This window comes from Rousettus aegyptiacus, unplaced genomic scaffold (assembly GCF_014176215.1).
Source record: "Rousettus aegyptiacus isolate mRouAeg1 unplaced genomic scaffold, mRouAeg1.p scaffold_m13_p_5, whole genome shotgun sequence".
In the NCBI taxonomy this organism is placed as follows: Eukaryota; Metazoa; Chordata; class Mammalia; order Chiroptera; family Pteropodidae; genus Rousettus; species Rousettus aegyptiacus.
In genome coordinates, this window is record NW_023416308.1 from 81,084,999 (window position 1) to 81,111,439 (window position 26,441).

General features: G+C 45.2%; 1 protein-coding gene and 1 pseudogene across 7 annotated transcripts in view; one reads left to right on the top strand and one right to left on the bottom strand.

The window, feature by feature from the left end:
• PPFIBP2 (PPFIA binding protein 2) overlaps positions 1-26,441 on the top strand; it is a 132,191-nt gene that overhangs the window by 12,526 nt on the left and 93,224 nt on the right. For 6 of the 7 annotated variants that reach the window (XM_016123034.2, XM_016123032.2, XM_016123036.2 and 3 more), the window contains exon 2: positions 18,947-19,046. In XM_016123034.2, coding sequence (XP_015978520.2) covers positions 18,983-19,046 — 64 coding nt within the window. In that variant the 5' untranslated portion in view covers positions 18,947-18,982. Of the gene's footprint in view, positions 1-18,152; positions 18,252-18,946; positions 19,047-26,441 lie in introns of all 7 variants that reach the window. The other variant, XM_016123033.2, reaches the window with a different exon arrangement.
• LOC118603204 lies at positions 7,511-7,629 on the bottom strand (annotated as a pseudogene).

Below are 26,441 nucleotides of genomic sequence, written 5' to 3' on the forward strand. Positions count from 1 at the left end.
ATGTAGGAATGGGGGATTCCTGGATCACTTTTCCCGGGAAAGTCCCTGAACCACTCTCTGGCCTAAGTGCTCTTAGGGGCGGGAAGTGATCCCAGTAGTAAGTGTCTCATGACTGATGAACTGAGGTTAGGTGCCCAGCCCTGCCCCTGCCCCTGCCCCCACCCCCACCCCCTCACAGCATACCCTGAGGTGGTTGACTTGGCTAAAGCAAAGGGGGCTGGGCCCAGGGCTCTTGGCTCCTTGAATGCAGCTTGGTAGAATTGGTCAGGCTTAGGGGTCTTGGGGTCTCCTCCTAGTCCCTTGCCAAAGTCTGGCCCCTCTAAATGGTCTTGGTCCCCAGGTGAGATTGCCTCAGAGCTGAAATACAAAGAAAATAAATGCTTTCTAGAGACTGTCCTTCCTGGGTGTTGTTTAGGGTTCGAGGATAAGAAGCCAAGTCTCCCTTAGGCTGAGAGGGAAGGGACACCAGTGGCTGAGAGCAGAGCCCTGTCTCTGGAGAAGAGTTCTGCCTTTTTCCGATAGTCTTGCCCAGCCGTGTGTCTAAGATCAGATGGGCATGTGTTAGTTTGCTGGGGCTGCCATAGCAAAGTACCACAGATGGTGGATTAAACAGCAGAAATTTTTCTCTCAGTTCTGGAGGCTAGAAAGCCAAGATTAAGCTGTTGGCAGGGTTGTTTTTTTCTGAGGCCCCTCTCCTTGGCTTATGGATGGCCATCTACTCCTTGTGTCTTCACATGATCTTCCTTCTGTACCCATCTGTGTCCTTACTAGGATTCCAGTCATAATGACATCATTTAAACTTAATTACCTCTTTAAAGATTTTATTTCTTAATATAGCCATATTCAGAGGTATTGAGGGTTAGGCCTTCAACCTATGAATTTGGGGAACAGGAACATAATTTATCCCATAACAGGATATTTCCAAAATCCTCATTGGGCAAGGCTCAGTGTCATGGTGAGGGATGAGAGGCACTCACTGCTAAGCCTGCCGAGGGACCAGGAGAAGAAGGGGGACCCAGCCCAGCCAGTACAGGAAGCTTGATTGGCCTTGTTCAAAGGCTCAGCCCAGGAAAGACCATGCTGAACTATTCCCTTGTGGTCTGGCTCTCTGGCAGCAGTTGGTTCTGTGCGGGGTCTTCATCTGGCTCCCATGTGGCCCTCAGCCCTCCAGTGAAGACAGGGCTGCTGACAACATCTAGCCCTGCTGACAGCATCTAGCCCAGGCCTGCAGAGGAAGCCCTCTTCTCCTTTAACTGAGGCGGAAGCCAGGCTGTCGTTCCCAGTGCACACAGCCTGTCTTTAAGGAAATTCTTTGGTCTTCTACTCGTTTAAACTTTTTTTTTAGTGCAAAAGGAAAATTATTGCTTGATCAAAATTAAAGTGTTTAACAAATGTTGAAATGAAGATTCAAATTACAGAATACATTTTGATTAATTCAATTAGTATTTGCCTAGAGCCTGCCAAATTCTGGGGCCTGTGCTCCTCCCCAGGCAGCTGGGAGCTTGTAGGAGGCAGCTGGCTGCAGGCTCAGGTTATGCAGAAAGCCCCTGCACACTCTAGATGATAGAGAAAACTTGCCAATTCAGGTCTGTTTTTTTCCTCCCCTTGTTGCTTAGCATTTTAAAATAATAGAATGATAAATGCCTGGTTTTATCATCTGTTAAGGAAGTTACATTCTCTTCTCTCTTTGGTCCTTTGGGAGTGTAATTACATTCATCTATTATGTCTCTTGTTCATGCCAGGCCCAGGCATGACCAACTTTCCTTTATGGTTGAGCTGCCTTCGCCTCTGAATATCAAGCTACAAAGAGAGGGGCCTCAGGTATGGAGGAAGTGAGATGGGAGAGGCTGCTGTGGACAACTCTCTACCCTTATTTCAGAAAGCTGATGACATACCTTAACATTTTGTGTCAGCCAACATTTTCCGAGTGTCCACCTATGTCAGGTTCATTGCTGGGCTGTGAGGATAGAAAGGTGAATAGCCATACTCATTGCTCTCAAGCATCTTTTAATTTAAAGGGGAGACAGACAGTGAGGAATTGCATAAATAGGGCGGTAAGTGAGATGATAAAGGCGGGTACCAAGTATGGCAGGAGCAAAGTGGAGGCATCTAGCACCTTCAGGCACTGGGAGTAATGGTGTTAGGAAAGGCTTCCTGGGATTGGCGCATTTGGATAAAGCCTTCGAATAGGTGGTACCTAAAAGTATAAATGGAGAAAGCATCTCAAACATAGAAAATAAAGACAACATAGGAATCTCCGAAGTTAAGAGTAGGACATGGCTGCACTTGGTCATGGTGAGAAGTGCAGCTGGGAGGGTGGATCTTATTGGAGAAGTTTGATGGCCAACCTATAGAATGCAGCTTTGCTCCTGAAACAGTGGGGAACCATGAAAAGTTTGGGAGCAGGTGAAAATGTCTGAGCTTTATGAATAAATACTGTATCTACTGGGAAAGATGGATTGAAGAAGAGTCAGCTAGAAATATGAAGCCAAGAGGAGGCAGTGTTGGCATCCAGGTAAGAGACGATGAGGGTTCGAATGATGGTGAGATGAGAATTTGGTTAGATGTTAGGACTTTCCAGGAGTCTGAATGGAACTTTAGAAAGAACACCATATGAGACATCAGGGATTTAGGTTCAAATCTCAGTTCTACTCATCTCTAGCAAGATATGGTGGGATCCTGTGCTTCTCTCTGAAAAAGCCCAGCTCCCTAAGTGGTGTTTGTTGTTTTTTTTTTTAAATTTTGCATATAAAATTATTCAAGCATGCACAAAAATAAAAGGAATGGTATAATGCAGTGGTCCCCAACCTTCCTGGCACCAGGGACCAGTGCTCCTATAAGAATCTAATGCCTGATGATCTGAGGTGGAGCTGAGGCGGCGATGCTAGTGCTGGGGAGCAGCTGCAAGTACAGATGAAGACTCACTTGCTAGCCTGCTATTCACTTCCTGCTGTGCAGCCTAGTTTCTAACAGGCCACGGACCAGTACTGGTCTATGGCCTGGGGTTTGAAGACCCCTGGTGTAATGAATCGCCTTACCCATCACTCAGCTTGGTAGTGGTTTTTAAGATGAAACTTTTTGTAAGTATTTAAGTTGAGATTGTATTTGAAGCATTTATCTAAATCTGTCTTCAGGTTGAGACAGTGAAATGGCTTAATGTCCATTTGTTCCTCCCTGGAGAGAGGGGTGTGTGTGAGCGCACGCATGCGTGTGTGCGCGCATATGTTCTCTGCTATAGAAAGGTGGATTAGGGTAGTTTTCTTTGGAGGGTGTAGGTTCTTTCTTTGAAGGAACTGAGGACACACACTGACAGCAGATTCCTGTCAGCAAGGGTAAGTTTCTGTGTGCCGCGGGGTAGGTAGAATGTGAACAGGACAGAGACTTGGCATAAGGACTGAGTGGGAAGGTGGTTCGCAGGGTCAGACATCCTTATCCATTCACTGAAGGGTGTTTATGGCCTGGGAACCTGATTTCGTGCTGAGCAAACTGACAAAACTTGCCTATAAACCAGACACCAATGTGCTAATTCACTTTGGCAGGATTTGTCCACTGGCCACAACAGAAACTCCTGTCTCCCCAGATTGCCTTCCTGACATTACCCTACCTGGGAAAGTGAATTACAGGGTCATGTGCAGGTTGCTGGGGAGCCAGGCTCCCAGACAGAGGGTACTGTGTGGATGGTAGGGCTATTACCCAGGATGCTCTGGGGCCTCCTTGCTAGTAATCAGTACTCGACCCCTAGTGATTGCTTATTGGTCATCAGTGTGCCACACAGAGAAAAACACTGACCAGTTTTTCTGTGATAACTGTCATTATATCCTTCACTGAGAGTGACACAGATTCGTGGGGAATGTAGTAATTATACACTTTAATGCCCTTTGTATTTGGCACCGATTGAAAAATAAAACTCAGAGACAGGTAGAGACCAACATATCTGTCCTAAGGCTAATAAAGGTGATTAGAGAATGTGGTCAGTAGGGTTCCCAGTGCATCCCTTTGCTGAGTTAGCATACCCACCTCCATCAGGGACCTCCTCCTGAGGCAGGCCATTTCCCTCTGGCAAGGAGGCTCTGGAGAGAGAGACAAGAATGGGGCTGGGCTGCACATGTTCAGTTCCTTCTCTCATTCTCGCCAATGGGATACTTAGCTGTCCCCAGTTGAGGAGGTCCTGGAAAGAGATAATGTCAGTGTCCTCCCATTGGATATCCCCGTTGTACCATGCAACAAATTAAATGAAGCACATGTTGTGGGTCTTAGTAGAAATCCTCTTGGGCAGGTGGTGGTGGAGATATCATAAAGGAAAGAAAATTGTCTAAGCCTTGAAAAAATCTAGGCCTTGATCCACAGAAACTGGAGGAGGGACCTTTAGCTTGAGGGGGCACAGCAGAGTGAGATTATGTTCCTGTGGCTGGGGTGTCAGGAACACAGAAGAGTCTGGTTGTAGGTAGCCAGGCTCGGTAAGGAAGTGCTGCATTGTGGTTAAAAACATAACCTTGGAGTCAGACAGCTTGGGCTCAAATCTCATCTCTACTGCCTCCTGGATGTATGATTTGACCAAGTCACTTAACTCCTCTAAGCTTCAGTTTTCTTGTCTGTAAAATTTGGATGATAACAGTTATGCGTGTTCAGGTACAAGGTACATATAAACTCTCAGTGCAGAGCAAGTGCTTAATAAGTGGCAGCTATGATTATTACCATCATGAGTGCAGGACTAAGAGATGCCTTGGATGCCAGATCATGAGTTTGGACTGCTGTGGGTGGCAGGTATTGCTCAGATGAGAGGAGGCTCTCAGGGCTTAGGTTCTGAATACCCAAGGACAGGCTGGGCAGCTGGAATGGAAAGGGTGAGATGGAGAATAGTGTCCTTGCAGGGAACCATCCACAGGGATGCGTCCACAGTTTGAAGATCAGGGAAGGATCAGGGAGAGATCACAAGGGATGCGTGGTATACAATTCAAGAAGTCTACCAAGTGAGGCCAGGACCATGCTGAGAGTTTCTGAGAATGTTGAATCTCAGAGGCTGCTAGGAAATAGCCAGTAAGCTGATGAGTATTTGGATATTTTGGTCTAGAGCTCACAAAAGCAGTCTAGTTTTGAGTCATGAACATGGTGATGAAATATGGATTGTCCAGGGAGAGACTATAGAATGAAAAAAGAGACGAAGCACAGAATCTACCCTGGGGCATGGAGTAGAAGCTGAGATAAGGCATTTAATAAAGAAAGAGGATCTGGAAGAACCCAGAGAGTGCTTTATCTCAAGCGCCCAAGGAGAAGACTATCTCAAGGGTTTTAGCACTGATGAGATGCCTAGGAAAGCAGCCTCAGCCCACACTGACTGATCGCTGGTCTCAGTGCTGTCCCCGTATTAACTCATTTAACCTTCACAACCACCTTTGGGGTAGGTACTTTTATTCTTCTCATCTTAAGATAGCTGAGGCACAGAAGGTAAGTGTCTTGTTCTAGGACACATAGCAAGAGATGTCAGAAACAGGGTTCTAACCTAGGCAGGCTGACCCTCCACCTTGTACTTTAACCACACCCTAGACTGACTCAAAGAATAAGAATTGAAGTAGCTCAGTAGATAAGAGAGCAGCATCAGTGCCTGTAGATGGAAATCTCATTGCACAAGGTGTCGGAGATAATGGGAGGTGAGTACTTTGGCAACAAAATAGAGGAGAAACATGAAATGGTAGCTAGGGATGTAGGGCCAAAGGAAAAGTTTTAGGATAACTGAGGCTTTAGTATTTGTGAATTGAGAGGAAGGTGCAGGAGACGGGAAGAGATGCAGATTCAGTCTAGAGAAGCAATAATTGAGAGGTTGGACCTCAGTGATGAGACATTAGGGGATCAGAGGCAGAGGGGAAGTTTGGGGTAGAAAGGGAATTGGGGGATTCCATTTCTCTCAGAGGAAAGATGCCCAGTAGTTTGCTGAGGAGAGTCTCACAGGAAGAAAACATGAGCTTAAAGGTCTAGATGTAAGAGTGTCTGGAGCTATATGCAGTGTTCAGCATCCTGGAGTAGAAGGAAGAAGACACCTGAGCTTGCCTTCCCAGTTAGGGGGAGAGTCAGAGCAAGTTGTGACCAGAGAGGTGGAGCAAGCTGGGGACTAGGTTCAGTGTGAGCTGGGGAGGTGACTGGAGAGAGGTAGGCAGAGTTTCAGGTGATGATCGCAAGCTGACTGCTGACTTTCACTGAGCTGGCAAGGCCTGAAGTGGAGAGACTCCATCCTCCCTGTCCAGAGTGAGGGGGTAGTGAAAGGGAAAACTGAGAGAAGTGTGGGAGGGTGTGGCAGGGTTCCTGAGGTAAGCAGATGGAGGGCACAAGCTGCCATTCACCTGGTTATACTGAGGTAGGGGGACTTCTGAGAGCCTCATGAGCTTCTCTGAGGATACTTCCCTCGGGTCCTGGCATCCTTCTACATTATTGCTGGAGATGAATGGCAGCTTCCAAGTAACTCCTCTCAGTGGTTTCCATTGCCTGATGAATAAAGGCCAAGTTCTAGGGTTGAGAGGAGGCAAAGGACCCTTAACAAGCTAGTCCCGGCCTCATTTGCTGACATTCTTTCCTAGTTCTCTGGCCATACAGAACTATACGCATGCACGCACATGCACGTACACACACACATTTCTCATACCTCGGGATATGCTCTTACTCCTCTTGCAATGCATTTCTGCCTGCTGCCCATCCGGAGAAAATCACCTTTGCTCCGTGAAGCCTCTTAGGATTGCCCAAACTGCAGTCACTTCCTTTTGCTGCTGAGCTCCCCTCTCCCCGGTATGCACATCGTACTGGGTTGTTACCATGCATGTGTCTTTCTCCCTGGGGAACCCAAGGGCCTCTGTGGTGCCTGGCCCCTGCTATCTTCCCCTTGAATGTTTATCATCTTGAATGAATGGATAATGAGGTGAGCCTTATTATCCATAAAATGAAGAGCAAATGGTCAATTTTCAAAACTCAGCTTGTCTTTGAAACTTCTGTGTGCTGTTTTACATGTTACTTGCCCATTGAGCTAGTGATATTGTAGAAATGACATTAGCAATTAATTACCATCTGAACTTAATTTTAGAAATGATAGGAATTTCAGGGAAATGATGTTTTTCTTCTCACAAAGGAATACCATGAATGCTTTAAAATTAGATCATTAATCCATGAATTTCTGAAGTCTAAATTGGCAAATGCCAAAGTTTGTTGGCTTTAGCTCATGGATCCCAAATAGAGGTCCGATTCTACATGCAACCTTCACGTTCAAATTGACATGATTCAGAGATGAAAGATTCTTGGCCCTTGGTAGATAAATAACTTAGTTTTAGCTTTCATTTTTTTTACTCATAGCATCTACTAGCACAGAGTGTTACAGATAATAGGGGGCAAATAACATTTGTTAAATGGATAAGCCTAAATAATAGATTGATATTTGTGAATCATTTTTATTTGTTTATTTATTTAGGCAGCCCTTGGTTGACCTCACAGATTGCAAGGCCCTTGTCAGCTTACAATCCCTTATTTTTTATACCTATAGCACCTGGTCTTCCTAGGTGGTCTCCCATCCAAGTACTAACCAGGCCTGACCCTGCTTAGCTTCCGAGATCAGACGGGATTGGGCTTGTCCAGGGTGGCATGGCTGTAGATCATGAATTTTTATGACAATTGTTTTCTGTGTATCCTTTTTCAAGTAAAATACTATCTTGTAACAGAGTCGAAGGGGGTTGGCAGCAGGCAGGATCCGCTCAAAGGTGAGATATGCCAGGCAGCGGGCAGCAGTAAGTCTCTGGGCCCCAGGTGTTTTGAGCTCTGTTTGGTTTGAACATGGAAACCAGCTTCCCTGTTGCACAGTTCTTCAGTGCTTTGGGCAAGTCTGCAGGGCCAGGTAGTGTTGTGGGAGAGCAAGCGGGACATAGGTGACCGATGTATTTGTCTTAAGCACAGTGTTAAGGGGCAAACTGACGGGGGTGGGGAGCTTTGTGACACTCTGTGCCTGGACACTGCCTGGCACCCTGTCTTACTCTTCCTGAAGGCATAGGTTCTTGCATCCTTGCCTCATCCCCAATCCCTCTCCTTGCTGAAATATGTGCATCTCTTGTCTTTTGAGATCTGTCCAAACATTCTTTGGCAGGCCTGGGTTAAGGCCCATGGCCTGGGTCACTGAGATTGTTGTGGCCTCTTTACTACAATAAATCCCTGAATTAGGGAAAAGGACCAACTTGGGGGCAGAATGTAAGAACAGAAATGGGAGGTGAGAACAGTCAGCAGGTGAAGCAAGTGTTTAAAAACATTATGCAAAGACACTGAGGGAAATTAACATCAGCTCTTCAGGGTTCCTTAGGCCCAGGTCAGATGTGATAGTTTATTTGGGTGTGAGCCATGACACCCATTTTCTGGCCAGACCCCATCCACCCTCCTCCTTGTGGGCTGGGCTTGCGGTGTCACATGCTCATGGTTTTGGGGTGGTGTTTTTCTTAAGAAGCTTGCCGTTTCAAGTAGGAGGCAGGATATCTCTCCTACTCCTGAGTCAAGGGGACAGCTAAGCTGGGTAGAAGTCTGGCCAGATGGTGCCTGGAAGTGACCTGTCAGTGCTTGGCACTATTCCTGGCATTCTTCAGAGAGGGGGCTTCTTCAGAGAGGCGGGTTCAGCTCCGTGACCAAGTCCCCTGCTGTTATTACATGGAAAAGCTGTTTGGGATCTTGCTGTGGTTCGGTGAGAAGGGCCTGAGCGTTTTGGGTAAGTGCTTAAGTGGAAGCGTCTGGGTTTGGTTGTGCCAGAGGAGGCTGGTGGAAGATCAATGACATGTGACAGGAGCTGGGCTGGGTTTTAATGGAAGGGCCAGGAAGCAAAAGGCCTCCTTCCAGTGGGTTCGGTAGAACTGGGCTCCCACACCAATGTTCTTAGGGATCTTTTGGACCTTGCCCAACAGAGAGTGGCTGGGAATGCTCAGTGCATACGACTCACTATCCTGGTACAGCGGAAGAAAGATGCTAAGCAAGAAATATTGCATTTGTCCCCTGCTGCCACCTGCACCTAGGCTAAGGGCCTTTCTTTAATTCTGACTGATTTTGGCTCCCACTTGTCTCAGCTTAACTGGCTGACAATTCAGAACACCCTGATCTAGGATGTTAAGGCAGGAATGAGAGGCCTTGTATGTGAAGGAAAAATATTTTTGAAGCCGAAAGCTTTAAACAAGCATTCGTTATTAGGAGTCACTGATACCGTGATTAGATGGGGACAAGTTAAGCGGGCTTGTTCACCTCCATTGGCATTCTTTCCTCCTGTGCAGTTAGTTTTTCTTGGGCTACTCAGCTTCTATTCACTAACAAAAGAAATTAAGACTCCACCTCTTCACTTTCATTAGGCTCGGATATTCACTAAAGGCATTCAGCAATTCTGACAGCAGCTTTCTCAGCAACCTGGTCCCTCCGCCCTGCTGACTCCCCTTTGTAGTGACTAGATGCCTCTTTCTATCTGGCTCCTCTATCTCTGTGAAAGTTAATGTCTATGGCCTTGTCTTTTGGTCCTGATACAAAGTAGGTGCCTGTGGGCCCTGCCATTGCTCTGTGTTCAGGTGTGCTTCTTTTCTGCACCATCAGGTTCTTCCCTGTGAGGACAAAAACCTCAGGACTGGACAGGACCTCAGTTAGGCCTCATGGCTCTGGGTATAGCCTGTGGCCGTGGGCAGACCAGGTCTGCCACCCTGGGAGCTTCTCAGCTTCCAGTTTAGACCAGTGAGCTCTTTATTCCCTCTATTTTCTCAGTTTTTGAATGTCTATCCTGTACCTGCCTTGCAGTGTTTTGGAAGCAGAGAACTCGTTTCACAGAACCATAGATGGAGAGGAATTTCGTTACCCTAGTTAGCCTCCAGCTGCCTCAGGCAGATGTGTGGTTCCATTCATCCATATGTAACCTGCTCAGCACCAGGTCTTGGGCTGAGCTCTGGGCTCAGAGACATGGTCCTGCCCACAGGGAGCTTACCGCTGAGACAAAGGAGTCGCACATATAAGTGGTCATGCTTTAGAGAGTTCTGGGTGATGTGAGGGAAGTCCGTTGTGGGAGTGGAGAGGGAAACTGAGTCAGGAACAGTCACTTCCATGTCGGGGCTGGAAGAGGATCCCTGGAATCATGATGCTGGAATTGGGCCTTGAAAGACGAGGGGGAATGAGCAGGCCATGGGGTAAATCATCGCATAGTGAGGAAGCCTCAGAGTAAAGGCAGGTGGGGTGAAAATAGCTTGGCTGGTGTGTCTAATGGTTGGTTCTCAGGAGTGGGGAGGCAGGTATGGCTTAAAGAATTATCACTACTGTGGTTGCGAACTCCTGCCCAGTCATGTGCGAAGGACTTCTACATACACTATCTCATCGAATCCCCACAATCGCATAATGTGTGTATTTTCACCCACATTTTATAAATAGGAAAAATGAAGTTCAGTGATGTTGAACTTGTCCAAGGGCATAGCCCCTGATGGGAAGAACAGGCATCCAAATGCATGTCTAACTGTAGAGCACATGGTCCTGAGTATCTCATGGGTCCCTAACTTCCTTTCCGGGTGATAGGAAGCTGGTGAAGAGTTAGTTGTGCAAGAGCTGGGATGCCTTGATGAGATTTGTGAAATAGACCTGTCCTGCTGGTTGGAGTGTGGAAGGTAAGGGATGTATGTGGGGTGAGGCTGCAGGCAGGAAAACAGATCAGAAAGCCATTGCAGTCATTCTGATGGGAGATGATGTGGCCCGAAGCAAGGCAGGTGAAGATGAGGTGGACGAGGAAGGAGGCTTTACCAGATATGGTGACTCACTGGCTGTGGGTGAGAGAAGGGAAAGCCAGGGATGACTCTCAGGTTTCTGGCTTGGCGACTGCAGTGACGTCACTGAGGTATGGGGAGCATCTTCTGTTGGGGAAGACCAATTGGCTGGGTCCACTGAGCTTGAGGACATGGAGAGGGACATCAGACCACCTGCTGCCACTTCCTCCTCCCAGCCTTCAGTGTCTTCCAGGCTTTTCTTTCCCACTGATAATGAATAGTTTTGTCTTACCAGTAAATTTGTAAATGTTTCCTCAGGGCCTACAGAATGGGAGATGCCCTCAGGAGCCCAGGCACATGGAAGGCTTATAGGTGAAATGGCTATGCCCAGCTGCTTTTTCATTCCTTTCTGTGAGATTAAAGACAGGAGGAGATCACATTTCGATGGGCAAGATTAAACATGGTTTCCTGGGAAAACTGGCTTGAAGAGAAGATGGAGATTGAGCTGGCAAAGCTGCTGGCATGTTTATAAAGCAGGAAACAACTGGTACAGTCAATTAACTAACAATTAGAATCTGTCCACAATAAGACCTTTGGTTGGAATGGGGCAGAGGTTTGCCGAGGGGTATGACAGAAGTTAGTTACAACTGAGTAGTTTGAGTCCATATGGTGAAAGGTATGGATTATATTCTAGAGACTTTCTAAGCAGAAGAGTGTGTGGTTGGGACCTATGTTTGCATTTCATCAGCAGTTCTGATCAGTTTGGTCAGTTTCAGTTTCCACCTGAGGAGCTGGGTCAGAATACAAAGATTAAGCCTTCTGCTACTTAGATGATGCTGGGCCTCTGTGCTTGATTTGCGTTCCAAGTGATTCTGATAAACAGCAAAGTCTGAGGAATACTGAGTTAGGTTAAACAGAGAGGCTGCTTGGAGGCAGGGCAGCCAGTTAGCAGGCCATTGCAGTCAGCTAGGATGAGGTAATACAGGCACAGGTGAGGCTGTGGGGGCAGATGAGATCACCACCAGCGGGAGTTTGGAGAGAGAATGGTCTCTGGTCTGATTCAGCAGCCATCTGGCTCACTGATTGCATACTCCATCCTGAACCCCTCATTGAGTTTCTAGGGCTCCACTTTCTCAGTTCTCTTGGCTGCTCCTCCTCAGTCTCCTTTGTCGGTTCTCCTCCCTGAAGGCGGCACATTGGAGTGTCCTAAAAAGACTGGGCCCGCTTCCTTTTATTCTTATTCTTATTCTCATTATTATTCTTTTGTCTATACTACTTAAGTTACTTCGAACAGTTGTTTTAAATACCATCTTTATGCAGATGGCTCCCAAATTGTTACCTGCAGCCCAGACCTCTCTCTGAACATCAGACTTGGATTTCTAAATGCCTACTTCCTAGGTGTTCTTAGGCATCCAAACAATATTGCCAAAACAATCTCCTAATTTCACCCACCTCCACTCCCCAAAAGCTCAGGGCAAAAATCTTGTCATCATGTCTGACTCGTCTCATGCCTACATCCAATCTGTCAGCACAGCTTACCAGCTTTGCCCTCGACATATATCAAGGGTTAGAACACTTACCACTGTCGTGCTGGTTCAAGCAACCTTCATCTCTTGCCTGGATTTCCTGTGTTCACTGCGACACCCTCAACCCTTGCACTCAGTCCATGTTTTAAGCAGCAGCCAAAGCGTTCCTTTTATTTTTACTTATTTATTTTTTTATGCTGTAAAATTGGCATACAACATTACACATATTTCAGGTGTACATTATAATTTAATATTTGTATATACTACATAGTGAACACCACTGTAAGTATGGTTCCCATCCATCGCCTTCTAATTGATCCCCTTTACCCATTTTGCCCTTCTTCCAGCCCCCTTCTCCTCTGTAACCTACAGTCTGTTCTCTGTATCTATGAGTTTATTTTGTTTGTTTGTTTCAGATTCCACATAATGTGGTATTTGTCTTTCTCTGTCTGACTTATTTCACTCAGAATAACACCCTTAAGGCCCATCCATGTTGTTGCAAATGGCAAGATTTCCTTTTTATTGCTGAATAGTATTCCATTTTGTATACACACACACACCATCCCTTTATTCATTCGTCCATTGATGGGACTTAGGTTGTTTCCATCCAAAGTGTTTCTTGTAAAAGCTAAGTTAAATCCTCCTGTGCTCACAACCCTCCACTGGGTTCCTGTCTTAGAGACAAAGTGGAAGAATGGGAGAAAGAATGGTGTGCAACCTCAGGCAAATTGCCTAATCTGTTTGCTCATCTTTAAAAGGGGGAGAATAATTCCTAAGTGGTGTATGGAGAGTAATAGTATATGAAATAATGTTAGATAAACTCTTAGCAAGTAATTAACAGAAATCTGCCCAAGAAAGTAGCACATACTAATTGAATCTGTACTCTGTGCCAGGCATATATTTTTAAATTTTATTTTTATTTTTATCATAGCTCCACAATTTAAGTCAAATAGTTGTATATGATTTGTTAAAACACATTTCCTCACCTACCCACCTCCTATTGTTCTTCCTAAGATGCTGCCGCTTAAAATTCTTTTAGTATTTTTTTATCCATATTGCAAGAAATACTTGGTCAACTACTTTCTCTTTTTGTCCTTATCTAGTGACTTGTGAGTTCCCACTCTAGAAGATGAGTCAGCTCTCTCTCCGATTCCGCCCCCACTGCTCACAAGCACTTTCCCACCCCTCCATCGTGCCAGCCCGGTCTCGGGGTCTCGGTTCCGTCCAGAAGGACCGGCTGCCTTTTCGTGCTTGCTTCACAGCTGCCGCCTTGTCTCCTTCACGTTCTCCTTATCCTTGTGGGTTTATGTCTTTCGAAATAAATTCCTCGGCTGTCGTTTCAGTGGGTAGCTAAATTAGATGTTTGGCTTCAATCTGCTGTATTTACCTGAGGTCTGTCTTGTTTACTTTCCCTCACAACAATGAGATTGGTTTATACTACTTTTATAGATGAGACAATGGAGGCTCAGAGAGGTTAAAATAACTTGTCTAAAGACCTACAGCCGTTAGCAGCAGAACCCAGGTTTTAACTCAAGACTGTCTGGCTATAAAACCTGTGTTCTTCCTTCCTTGTCCTTTGAAAAGAAAGTTGTTATTGGTTGATATGGGTCGTGACTGAGAATTTAGGCACTGCCATCAATTTCCTTTGTATGTCTTCCTCTGTAGTCCTTCTTGTCTTCTACTCCTCCCCTTCTCTTCCCCCATCCCCTTCCCGCCACCCCCGTCCTCCTCTTCCTCCTTTTTTAATGCTGTAAATGGCTTTTTGCTCTACTATGCCAAAGAGATATGTTTCCTGTATCCTTTAAGAGGTTGTTTCCCAAGTTTATGGGTATACAGCAAGAAGTATTTATTTCTTAAAATAACCATTTAAGAGCAGCTGTGGTTTATTGGTAACCTGCAAATTATAAGGAGAAGTCTTTGCTTTCTTGTGATATGGTGACTTTACCTCTTGTTGACCACTTAGGGAGAGGCATGAGATGTTTGGTGGTGAGTTCTTGGCTGAGAGTTCCTTCCTTAGGCCTTGCCTTCTACTCAGGGACACTGGCCCTCATCTGGCTGCAGCTGCTGAGGAGTCAGCGCTGGCACAGGAGACCCTGGGGGAGTCTAGATCTGTTCCTGATTCCTTCCTCCATCCAGGATGGTGTGAACCTGCCCAAAACACTCACAACTCTAACCACTTTACTGAGAGAAAGGTAATTTATAAAACGGAGTGGAAGTATGGGTGGGATACGATATGTTCAGGTTTACTTGCACAGACTTATCTTAATCAGTGGTTCCTGCCTACTTCTAATTTTCCTTTGCTGAGTTCGAAAGTTGTTAATAAAGTATCTAAATCCCTGCTTGGCTCAGAATGCACTGGATGATGGGCAGCTAATTGTGGCTTACTTTCTAGATTTCAGAACACATACAGATCCAGCCTTTGTGTGATACAGTTCAAGTAGCTGTGAACATCTATTACCAGATACTGTCATTTTAAACATGGCTGTTCCTTCCTCATTGGTTGGTCTTACAGCTATGGGGGTCATTTTCTCCTTGGCTGGCAACAAAGAGGAGGGATAAGGTCTGTACTGGGAGAAGCCCCAGCCTTAGACATCATCACAGGTGACAGCATCTAGAGAGGCGTGTAGGTGAAGGGAAGGATGAATGGACCATACTTTTCCTAAACAACATTCCCTGCCTTATCTTTACAGCAAAGGATGAGCCAGTTTCTTGGTATAAGAAGCCCGTCTGCTCATCAGGGTCAAATTCAGGGCTCTGTTAATAGCCCAAGTGTCCAGAGAATGAAAATGCTTTCAGCCAGTGTAACAACTGTTACTGTATTGAGCATGTCAACAACACTCTCTCCTGCCTGCTCCTCTCCTTCTTGGCCTGGCGGGGCGCCCCTCCTTAGAGTCGGCAGAACACAGTGTCTCCCTCTGCTGTCCGCTCCGTGTCAGGCCTGCGTGGCTGCTGTAGCTCCCCTCTCACTGGCAGGCAACACGATTTCAGTTCCACTCTCACCCCCTACTTGGAGATGGCCCTAGTTTCGCTTGTCCCTTTGCAGTGCACCCAGGATGGGCTCTCTTTCCCAGTCCCTTTGGGTTATTGCTTCTTCCGGATGGATGCACTCTCTGGCCTCTTCACCTCGCTTCTCTCCGGGAGGCCTCCTGGCACATACATTCTGGAGCTTTCTGCACGTAAGCCCCACATCCCTGATGAACCCAGGCTCCCGAGGGAGGTACTGTGTCCTGTGGGGGTGAACAGACACAGAAGACACCAGACACTCTGAATGCCACAGGTGACGTGTGCCTCTGAGACTCCAAGTTCCTGGAAGGCAGGGATTGTGCCGTCATGCTTTACTGACAGGGAACTCTAACCTCGACAGTTGTGAGGGCAAAAAATGGCCATAACTGCCAGAATAAGGATGGTTGGTGACCTTGCGCCTTCCCCGTTCCAATTCGAGTGCCTATGTTCATAGATCGGGGCCAGAGGCATCACTCCCATCGCACGTTTTTCCCTTCGAAGATCTCTTCTGTACCCCACTAGCACCTCACAGCCGCCCCGTGACAGAGGCTGGCAGGGCCTGTTCTCACTCAGCTGTGCTGCCATCACCTCAGACCCAGCAGGTCTAAAGCAGCTCTTCAGTTTCCCAAAGCAGGTTCCCCCGCTCCTGAGTGCTCCCAACCTTACCGGCCCCAGGCTCCTGGGTTGCAAATATGATACACCATTGACTCATGTTTGCTTCACACCAGCTCCCACGGGTCCACCCTGCTTGCTCTTTGCCAGGTACAAAGTCATCATGGGGCAGAGGGCCCACGGTTTGTCTTTTATGCCCCATGTGTAGCAAGGGGACATCGCCTGGGTTCTCTGGGCTTGGCACCTTCTAACTGCCCCCCCCCCCCCAATTTTCACCCTGGTAGTAAGACCCTACATGGGGCCAATCTACTGAAATATGAGATTTTTCTTAAAATCTCTGTTGTGTTTACATCTGAGGTCACTTGATTTGTTGAGCACTGGTATCAAGATCCTTGAAGTAGTGGGTGTGACTCCCAAGCTCCTCTAATTAATTGCCCTTGTCATCCTTATGTGAATGCCATGGAAGGCTTTGACTCATTTGGAGCAACTAGATGCTCCTGTATAATCTTGTCAATCATATTGACATTTGCCAACTACATCCTGCCCTTACATGCTTCTCTGCCTGGAATAGCATTCTCCCCCTTCTGAGAAAGCTCCTACTCATTCTTCAAGACCCAGGGAAACTGCATTCCTGCCTCTTTAAGCATGCCTCACACTGCATCATAATTATCTGTTCATACTTCTGTCTTCTCCAGTAGACCATGTGGCCCATGGAGACAGGGACTAAGTCTGGTTTATCAATATCCCCCCAAGGCCCAGCACAGCAAGATTCCAGGAATGTTGGCTACATCGATCCAATCCACTTACTCATAAGTATTTACTCAAACTTCCTTATACCAAGAACTCTGGTAGGCACTGCACACATGGGATGCACAAAGCCTTCATGTGGAGGGTTTGCAAGGTCAGTTAGCAAAGCAATAAATATATGGACAAGACGCTTTGTTATTGCTATACTTTGAAAGGGCTATTTAGATGGAGGCCTGCAAGGAAGGTCTCTCAAGATACTTTGCAGCTGAGACCTGAAGGATGAGACTAAATCAGCAGTCCAGATTGCTGAGAAAGTGAGCTCAGCATAGAGGGGACAGTAGGTGTAATCTTTCAGAGGAGGACAAGGTCTTAGAGTGTTGGGGGCAGATGGGAGACCAGTGCTGCCGCAGCAGCACGAGGAGTGATAGGGAGGTTCGTGTGGGACTGGCTCAGCCAGATCACACCGCGTCTCATTCTACAGGAGTTGGGTTTTTTCCTGGATGCAGTGGGAAGTCCTCAGAGGAAAAAATTTCAAACTTTTGCTATCGTGGGTGGCTGAACAGGTGTGAATGTGCTGAATATTGCCCTGCTTCTGCCGTGTCCCTTTTCCTGCCGTCTTGTCTTTTTGTCCCCACCCAAACTAGCTTCCGTTCAGACCCTGAGGTTTGCACACTGTGTTTGCTCTGTAGCCATCTAGGCTGCTCTTCTCCTGTGAACCAGCTCTGTTCGTTGTTGTAGCTGGGAGGCTCAGCTTCCTCTGGAAGCTCCACCTCTTCTGCAAGCTCCCATCCTCATTCCCGGGAGCAGATCCTGCAGTGCCTGTTTCTGACCTTTCCTTGTCCTTTGCACCTATGAATTATGGTCTACCCCATCCCCCCACATGCATGATTGTTTATCTTTCTTTGCCATCCCTACCTGCTCCAAAGGAACCAACCTCTTAGTGTTATTTGGGTTCTCCCTCCTGAAGTTTAAAGTCTATCATCCTCTGCGCTATCCTGGACGAATACATTCTGAGGTTATTTCCTCACTTTAAAGACTGCTAACACATATTGAGCTCATACAGGGTGCAAAGGAATGTACTAAGCATTTTCTAGGAAAGAGTAATTCCTCATTTAATTGTGACAATGAGCCTGTGAGTTAGTTGCTGTCGTTATTCCCATTTTACAGATGAGGACACTGAGGTCAGAGATCATACAGTAAATGGCAAAGTTGAGTTTGAACCCTGGCTATTTAACTGCTCCTACCTGGTATAGTTCAGTGTGGTTCTGTGTGGTCCTAACATTCTTTCCCACACCATCCCCAAAGCCACCTTTCCGTGGCTACTCACTTTCTTCTCTTCATTCCAAAGATCCAGTGTCCCAGGGAAAATGAGCAGAGACCCTCAGCCTTCTGTTTCCTTACCTGCGCCATTCTTAGTATGGGAGCCATATCTCTGTTCTCCACAGCGCTTGTGCCCATTGGGCACACACATGGTTTTGCTGAATGAGCAAACAACTCCTGCCTCTAGTTTATAGGCATGCGCTAAATCTCTTCTTAGGATTACAAATACTGCCACCCAGGGAAGGAGTGGGAAGCAAGAACAATGAGAAGAAGCTACAGGAAGACAGTTCAGCTGAAAGAATTTTCTTAGAGGCAGGTTAGTCTGGAGATGGAACTGATTGCCATCTCTTTCTCTCTCAATACAGAAGAGATTCAGCATTGGGTGGGGGGCTAGACCGTATATCCTTGAAGTTGTCCAGCCCCGGGAAAATGGGATTCTACACCTTGAATGCTGCTGGGTAGTGTAGAACTAGAACTGTAAGAGACAGTGCTCCTGTCCTGGGACAGTATTCTCCCCAAGACAGTGAGCCTGCAGCCTTCCTAGGTGGGGCACATTGGGCCATTCGTAAAGCGAAGGTGGCAGTTAAGTCCTCTCAGCCTGGATCACAATTGCCCAAGGAAAGCATTGCAAGTGTCGGACAAATGCAGATAAAACAGCTAAACGCTTGCTGTGACCCACACGTAGGGGGCCTTCTCCTCCCCAGTGGTGGTTGGAGCTTCTGGAGCCTGGGACTGTAATGATGGTGAACAGTGGCGGTTGTTGTTTTGCTGCTACAGGTTACTCTGGTGGCTTTTCATTACAGAAGTGAATAGGATTATGTGCTAAAGATTCATGGGAAAAGAGCTGTCGTGCCAGGAAGGAGAGGCCGTAGAGATGGCAGAAACCGCGGGTCAGCTACGAGGATTCTGAGAGGGTGCTGTACAATGACAGGATGAAAGGGCTTTGCGGTCCTGTGAGCCTAATGTGGAACTCTCTGTAATTTTTCTTTTGTTCTGTATTTGAATTTTCAGTAAGAGAAGGAGGAGACTAAGCAGGGAGAAGGAGTCATGGCCTCTGATGCCAGTCATGCGCTGGAAGCTGCCCTGGAGCAGATGGACGGGATCATTGCAGGTACGGGCAGGGAACCCTACTGTCTGCTGGCTCGTCCCCCACACCTGAGAAACTGTTTTCTCTCACTTCTCTTTTTGGCACAGAGAGAAGCCCCTTGTTAGATTTATTTTATTTTATTGTCTATGCCACCTCTTTTCTAAGAGTACAAACTTCTAGAACACTGATATCTGGTGAGTTTCAGTCTCTGTTGAGACAGGGTGGATGCACCATATGTTAGGATGCATCTAACGGCTTCACAGTTTGGATCTTGGCTGCAAGGCGATCTGGGTGCAATGAGATTGACTTTATTATAAATTCTTCAGAGTGCATTATGACTTATTACAGTCAAGCTGAAACTCGAAGTCGAGCAGACTTCGCCACCTAAATGCAGGTGTCAGCTCACTTCCCTCGCTGGTCTCCAATGTGTTTGGGGGTCAGGAGGCAGTTTTGTATTGTTTTACCTCATCACGTAAAGAATTTCTTTATGCCATATTGCTTTTTATGCATCACAACTGTTTGGCTTCATATTTGCATTAGCCAGTTATTCTCAAGAAGAGATCTAGCAAAACTGGTTTGGAAGAGTGTGCCAATAGGCTGTTTGGGCTGATTAACTCCTTGACTGTGGCACCCGAGCCTAAGTTGGTTGGAACAAACCTGTCATGGAAAATCTTTCCTAAAGAGCCCAGGTTTTCATTCTAGCCTTACGTCATACAGGTCAGTGGCCCCGTTTGCTGATCGGGTGTGCTACTTTGGGGCTTTGCGCCTTGTGTGGAGCTATAGCTGGAGAAGTTTTGGGCTGAATGTGGCAAGAGCCCAGGACATGCACAGGTACCTGACACTGCCTCTTTTCAGGTGTTTGATTTTCCTGCCATCCTGCAGAGATACATCTGACTCACAGGCTTCTCTGGCTGTTTGCACCTGGGATGGGAGCAGTTGTCTGTGTGTGGACGCTTCTTCATGGGACTGGTGGCCCTGCAACATATTATAGCTGTCTTCCGTCAGGCATTTAATTTCTCAAGGAACAGAAGAGCCCTTGAGAGGCTGTGACTAATGTCCCACTTTCCAGAGGCTCCATAAATTGGAATGTCCTATTCTAGGTTAGGGCCTCTGAAATCATATTGAGGGGAAACAGTCAAGAGCATGGATTTCCTAGCAATCTTTTTGGAAAATCTCATCTGGAAGCTCCTAGGGGCTTGTGTGCATTGAGATCATAGCCACAGGGTCAGACTGTCAGACTGGCTCGGGTCATCACTGCTGAGCCCTCAGCCAGGGAGCAAGGAAGAGACTCAGAAAGCTCCTGGCAGAGCACAGAGCTCTTGGATGGCTGTGAGGGATGAATAAGACATCTCCTAAAGCAGGCAGCCTCGTGAGGGGTCAGTTCCTTTTTCTTCCCCATAATTTGTCCACACAGGCATTCCTAAAATGTCAAAGCCTGTGGCAGAATCCCCTATCTCTGAGAGAATTACATGGCTGGATCCTCAGGGCCTTACCTTGGTGCAAGGTCTGTAGCCAAGGCTCTGGGATGGGCGTGGAGGGAGTGGTCCTGCCTGTGATATAGAACCTGGGAGACCCATCCTTCTGCTCTTCCAGCACAATGAGCTGCTTCCTCCTTCCACTGCCTGGTTCTTTCTGGAAGGGCTTCCTTAACCCTTAAGGGCCCGTTTAGGTTGTGGCGGGCCACTGTGTCAGGAACGGGTTTGAGAGTTTGATAGAGAGGCAGTCTAAGACATTCCAAGGCATTCTTTGTAGATTAGTCAGGGGGAGCACTTGTAGCCAGACTGCTTGTTCAAATTCCAGCTGTACAAATCCTTCAAGTTACTTGGATGATCTGTGCCTCAGTTTCATCATATTTAAAATGGGAATAAGAATAGCACCCACTTTAGAGGGTTGCTGTGCTTACACATGTAAGGTGCTTAGAACAGTGCCTGGCATGTAGTAAGCTCTATAAAATGTTAGATCTTGATAAATTAATGAAGGACAAAATATTCTTATGTGAAGTCTTCTAGGAACACAGTAGAGTTCTCATTTATTCAGGCCCTTATTTGACTTGCTGGAGTTTTGAGGTTTTCACTGAATAAGGCCTGTGCTTGCCTCATTAGACTCAGCCAGCGTTTGTAAGTTAATACATCTTCATCTGAGGATATCTGTTCTGTTCTTGCCCTCTTATAGACCATCTTCCACAGAGCAGTCCTTTACATGTAAATCAAATCATATCACTCCTCTCCCCAAAACTCTTCAATGGCTTCCCATCGCAGGATAAAATCTGAATCTCTCGTCATAGCCAGCACTGTCCCGCGTGATTTGGCCTTAGGCTCCCTTTATGGCTGTATCTCCTATCCACTTTCCCTCCGTCTCATCTCACTTTGGCCATGTGCTCTGGATGACCCAGGGCCTTTGCGTCTGCCGTCCCTTCTGCTGGAATGCTATCCTCCAGGTACACTAAGGTCGGGTCTCTGGTGAAATGTCGCCACATCAGAGAGATTTCCCCTGACCCTCTCTAATACTGCAACCCCCCACATCACACCCTGTCCTCATACTGTTTATATTTCTTTATAGAACTTTTCACCACCTGACCCAATTCATTTATTTTTGTCTCTACGTATTGTCTGCCTCCTGTACCAGAATATAAGTTCCATGAGGACAGAGGCTTTGCTGCTTGATCTCCAGTGCTTGGTCTGCAGAACCTAATATGTGTTTCATAAACATTTGTCACATGTATATTTTATTTACTTTTGTGAACAGGCTCTCTTTTTCATTGGTTAGGAGGCAGTTGGTCATTTCTGTCCATATCCTCGATTTGGCTGCATACTAAACTTTATTATTTTCTCTACTTGTGCCTTTGGCTGATTCTTTTGAAATAACAACTCACGAATTATTTTGAAAACTCAGTGGTTGACATGTCCTGTGAACCATCTTTTAAGTATTAATTGGCTCACACAGACATTTGATAACAGACATCAGATAGTGAGAGTCTGGAGGACATATGTTCTATGCCATTTGTGATGAAAAGAATGATAATTATTGAATGCCTTTGTGCTGGACACTTTTCCTCATCTTCAACATTATTGGGAGGAACTGGACCAAAGGGCTTAGGCATTTTAATGGTGGTTACTGTGGACTATGGAGTTAGAATGTTGAGGATTGAATCCTAGCTTGACCACTTATTGCTGGCTGTGGGTTCTTTAGGAAAATAGCTTAATTTCTCTGAGCCTCAGTTTCCTTATATGTAAACCAGTAGTAAAATTAGTACCTATCTCCTATTATTGGAACAATTAAATTAATGCAAATAAGGCACCAAGTACTCATTTGGTATAAGTTATGCCTATTCTGTTGATATTAGTATTGACATTATTATTTTTGCCACCCAAGGTCATAGTACTGGTAAATTGCAAAACTAAGAAATGAGTCCAGGGCCATCTGAGTCTCTTCTGGGCTTCTTTCATTTCTGTGTTGGTTTTATGATGGTGTAGGGTAGAGCCTCAGAGACTCTGTGGGGCTATCTATAGGAGAAAAGAGTTAGTTGGGAGCAGGGTCCATTTCTATTGTTGCTTCCAATCCCTTAGCCAGAGTGACTTTGCTCTCATCTCTCTTACACATTAGACTTTGCAGAAAAGGTTCATTTGCTTAAAGGGTGGCGTAGCTAAAGGAAAGTTTTAAACTGTGTCACCACATTGTGATACCACAGATTCTGTAGAAATGATATTTTTGTGTAAACATTTAAGTCATCCTTTCTTTAATTCCATTTTCTTATTAATTTGAAGTCAAACAATATCAAGTAGTGTCAACATTACCAAAATACAATTGCTTTTGCATCTGTTAAAGTATTCAAGTGTGTACCCAAGGACTGTATTCCCTCACTTTATGAAAGCACAATTACCACTTATTTCAATGGAAGAAAATTTTATAGGCTTTCTGCATACCCCAAATCATGTGAAAACAACTGGATTCCTATGAAAACAAACACAATTCCTTCAATAATGATTATTCATAATCATAACACTGCATAATAAGGAATTTCCCTTTATTAATTATTCTATAGTATGATGGCTACCATTCACTCTCCAATACTCTTACCAAAAAAGAGTACATTTAGGGCATGTTTCCTAGTGTTTATATAATTAAACATTTAATTTAATGTCAAAAAAAAAAAAAAGTGTCCCTCTTCTCCAATCGGTACAAACACTGCAGGAGAGTATCACTCCCATAAACAACCAGGGCAGGAATACTCTGAGAGGACATCCCGATGTAGAGGTGTCAAACAAGCCCCTTCTGAGCCATAGTCTGGTGACCCTCATCTCAGAGTGCTCAGTGGCTCTATCAGTGTGAGATAGAGAAGTGCCATGTGAGCAGAAATATGACTATTAAATGAAACTTTTTATAAAGTTTAATTCTTGAAACCCGAATGGGTTTATCCCGGGTATGACTATTTGATTGGAACCCTGGAATTTTATGCCAGGAAATTGGGAAAAGGTGACTATTGAAGACTCTAGGACCCTTGTCAAATGATTTGTTTCTAGTACAAAAGACCACTGTTGTAGCTTCTAGTACATGTTAACTTTTGATTTCATTCCCTAGTTAGTCCCTGTGATTCACCTGCAAATAACACTATAATTGAATCACACTGTTGACAAGTGAAAGTGAACTATGTATTGCTTAATTATATCCTTCTGGATGGCCCTGGGCAACTGCCAGATATGTTAATTTTGCAGAGGCTTAATTTGTGGGCTAACAGGTGCAGTGGCTCTTCTTTGAGGCCACTTCTGTACTAGGACCAGAGAACCCCATGGTGAGGACAGAGGGCACTTATTCCTCCTCACTGTGGCAGGAGGTTACTCATGCAATTATCTGCAAGCTGTATCCATCGATGAGAAGTAGTAAAAAGGAATCTCTTTAAGGACAGCTAAAAAAGAGTTTGCTCTATCCAGGCCTTTGTGCCAAATCTGATTAGTGTCTGGGTTTTTGTTTTGTTTAAGATTTAAAGATTAGGGGCAGAGTAAGTTCTGATCAAGACAGATTAGTCACCTTGGCCCATAATGGTGGGTCCATGCTCAGAACCGATAATCGGTTTTGTCCATGCTCTCTCTGAGGTACATCAGCATGTAGTAGTCATCAGTAACAAAGCTGTCTGATTCCTGTTCAGGATTCAGGTTGAGAGTGTTCTGCTATGGCATCGACCTGAAGAGTCAAAGTGGAAGTTGAGGTGTGTAGTGGGCTCAGATGTCAAAGACTACCCTTTGTATAAAGAGATTGAAATGGCCAACAGTGGCAAGCTCTGTTCAACAGCCATCATCCTCTTTTTTCTAGTTGATTTACTGAGGATATTGCGTTTTTGCATCCTAGCTTTATGCAGAGATCTTCCATCCAATCTCTCCCTTTGCTTAGGCCCTAAGCATTGTCTCCTGTCCTCAAGTGGCCCATTCAAATCCAGGTATTAGAATATCAGAGAAGTGGCAGTGGCCTACAGGGCAAACACCAGCTCAAATGCTCTTAGCCCTAAGGTTCTGAACTTTGAAGGTTTCTTTCAGTCCAGTTGCTTAAAAGTATGTATGTATGTTTTTGTATCTTTGGGTGTTCTTGGAGAGTTTTCTCTATGCAACTAGCCTGCCTCTCTCTGCTCTATTGCTGGTATAATACTGTTACCTTCCTTGGCTTATGAGCCCCTTCCTCTACCTTCAAAGCCAGCAGAGGCCAGTTGAGTCCTCACATCACATCTCTCTGACCTAATTATCTGTCTCCCTCTTCTGATTTAAGAGCTCATGTGATTAATAAACCAGGGTAATCTCCCCATCCCATGACTCTTAATCACATCTGTAAAGTCTCTTTTACCATACAAGTTACACGTACATACATAGCTTCCAGGGTTTAGGATATGGATATCTTTGGTGGGGGTGTCATTACTCTGTCTAACATAAGGATCAATAAACAAAACATCTTTATTCTCCTTCATTTTAAACCAATTAAGGAATAGATCATTGTTTATCATTAGTTTTACTGACTAGGAAAGTTAGCTCGAGCTGAAGCTGCAATTAGGATTTTGAATACCACTCATCCTACATACACCCACACACGCACGCGCGCGCTTATACCCCAAATTTAACTTAATTCCAAAATACAGACTTCCACTTAGCTGGGGCAGAGCTGGTCTCAGAAAGCCTCTCTAAGAATAATGCTTACATCCAGTGACAGGCAGCTTTGGAGAGAATTCCTTCTTTTAGCTCTCTCATCAGAGGAGGCATTCCTCCTTCAGAGGAAAAATTGAGTTAGGGGAAGCAAGGGAGAGGCCACAAATGTGCCTGTAGTTGAAACCACCCTCCCTTCCCATGGAAATATGAAAATGGGAATAAGTATCCCTGATAATAGTTCCTGATTTTTGTTGAGACTTCCTATATGGCCTTGTCTGCAGTCAGTTTTGGTAAAATGCTTAATGTGTGCTTGAGCACCATGTGCCAGCTCTAGTTGTCTGGGACAAAGTTTTTTTATATGTTCTTTGTTGTTCTTGTTCTAATACGTCACTCCTTTACTTTTAATTTTCTTTTTGGATCTGCTTGATCTGTCATTTCCCAAGGGAGATGGTTACAATGGGACTTGATTCTGTAAAATTGTGTTTAGAAATTGGTAATCTAAGCTTATTAGTGAGAAAGTCTATAATTTTTTCTTTGTGGTATTCAGGATGCTAAGTTGCACAAGTCCACGGTCACTATTCACACTCTGATCTACAAGTTGTACTGTTAGGTTCTCTTTGTTGAGTGAGCTGATAGCATTCCCTTGTTTTCTATACTGAATGAAATAGATTAGAATTATTAATTTCTCGAAGGTTTCATAGAACTTATAAAAGCTTTTTTTCCTCTGGAAAAAAATTTAATTATGGTTTAATATTTTATAGGACTATTCAGATGATTTTTAAATTTATTTTTATCATTTTATCTGGTGACTTTGTGTGTGTGGTTGTTTTTCACAGTGTGATCAAAATACTTCATTGTATGGAGTATTTAGTTTTATCTTTTTGAGCACTTTGTATTTCAGTCATTCAGTGTCTTAATTGTTATATGTCTCTCTTGATAACCTCAAAGAACTGGATTTAATTTATCCTGCTCTTCAGATATTTGAGTTTAAATAGGTGAGTTTAATGCATTTATAATTATTATAATTGCAGGTACGCATGTGCTTGTCTTTCCATTTTATGTTGTCCAAGGCCACAGAGTGATATAGTTAATGAAAATCTCAGTCTACTCATTTACTTTTGGCCTGACTCATCCTACATTTTTAAAGTGTTTGTATTTGCATGTGTATATTGAAATGTGTCCACGATGAAGGATTACTCATCAATTGTGTGGAGAATGGAGGTCTTGGTCTGTTCTGTCCATTTTCCTGACTGGAGTCTGGCTGGGGCCCTTCCCAGTCAGCTCTAAATTGGAT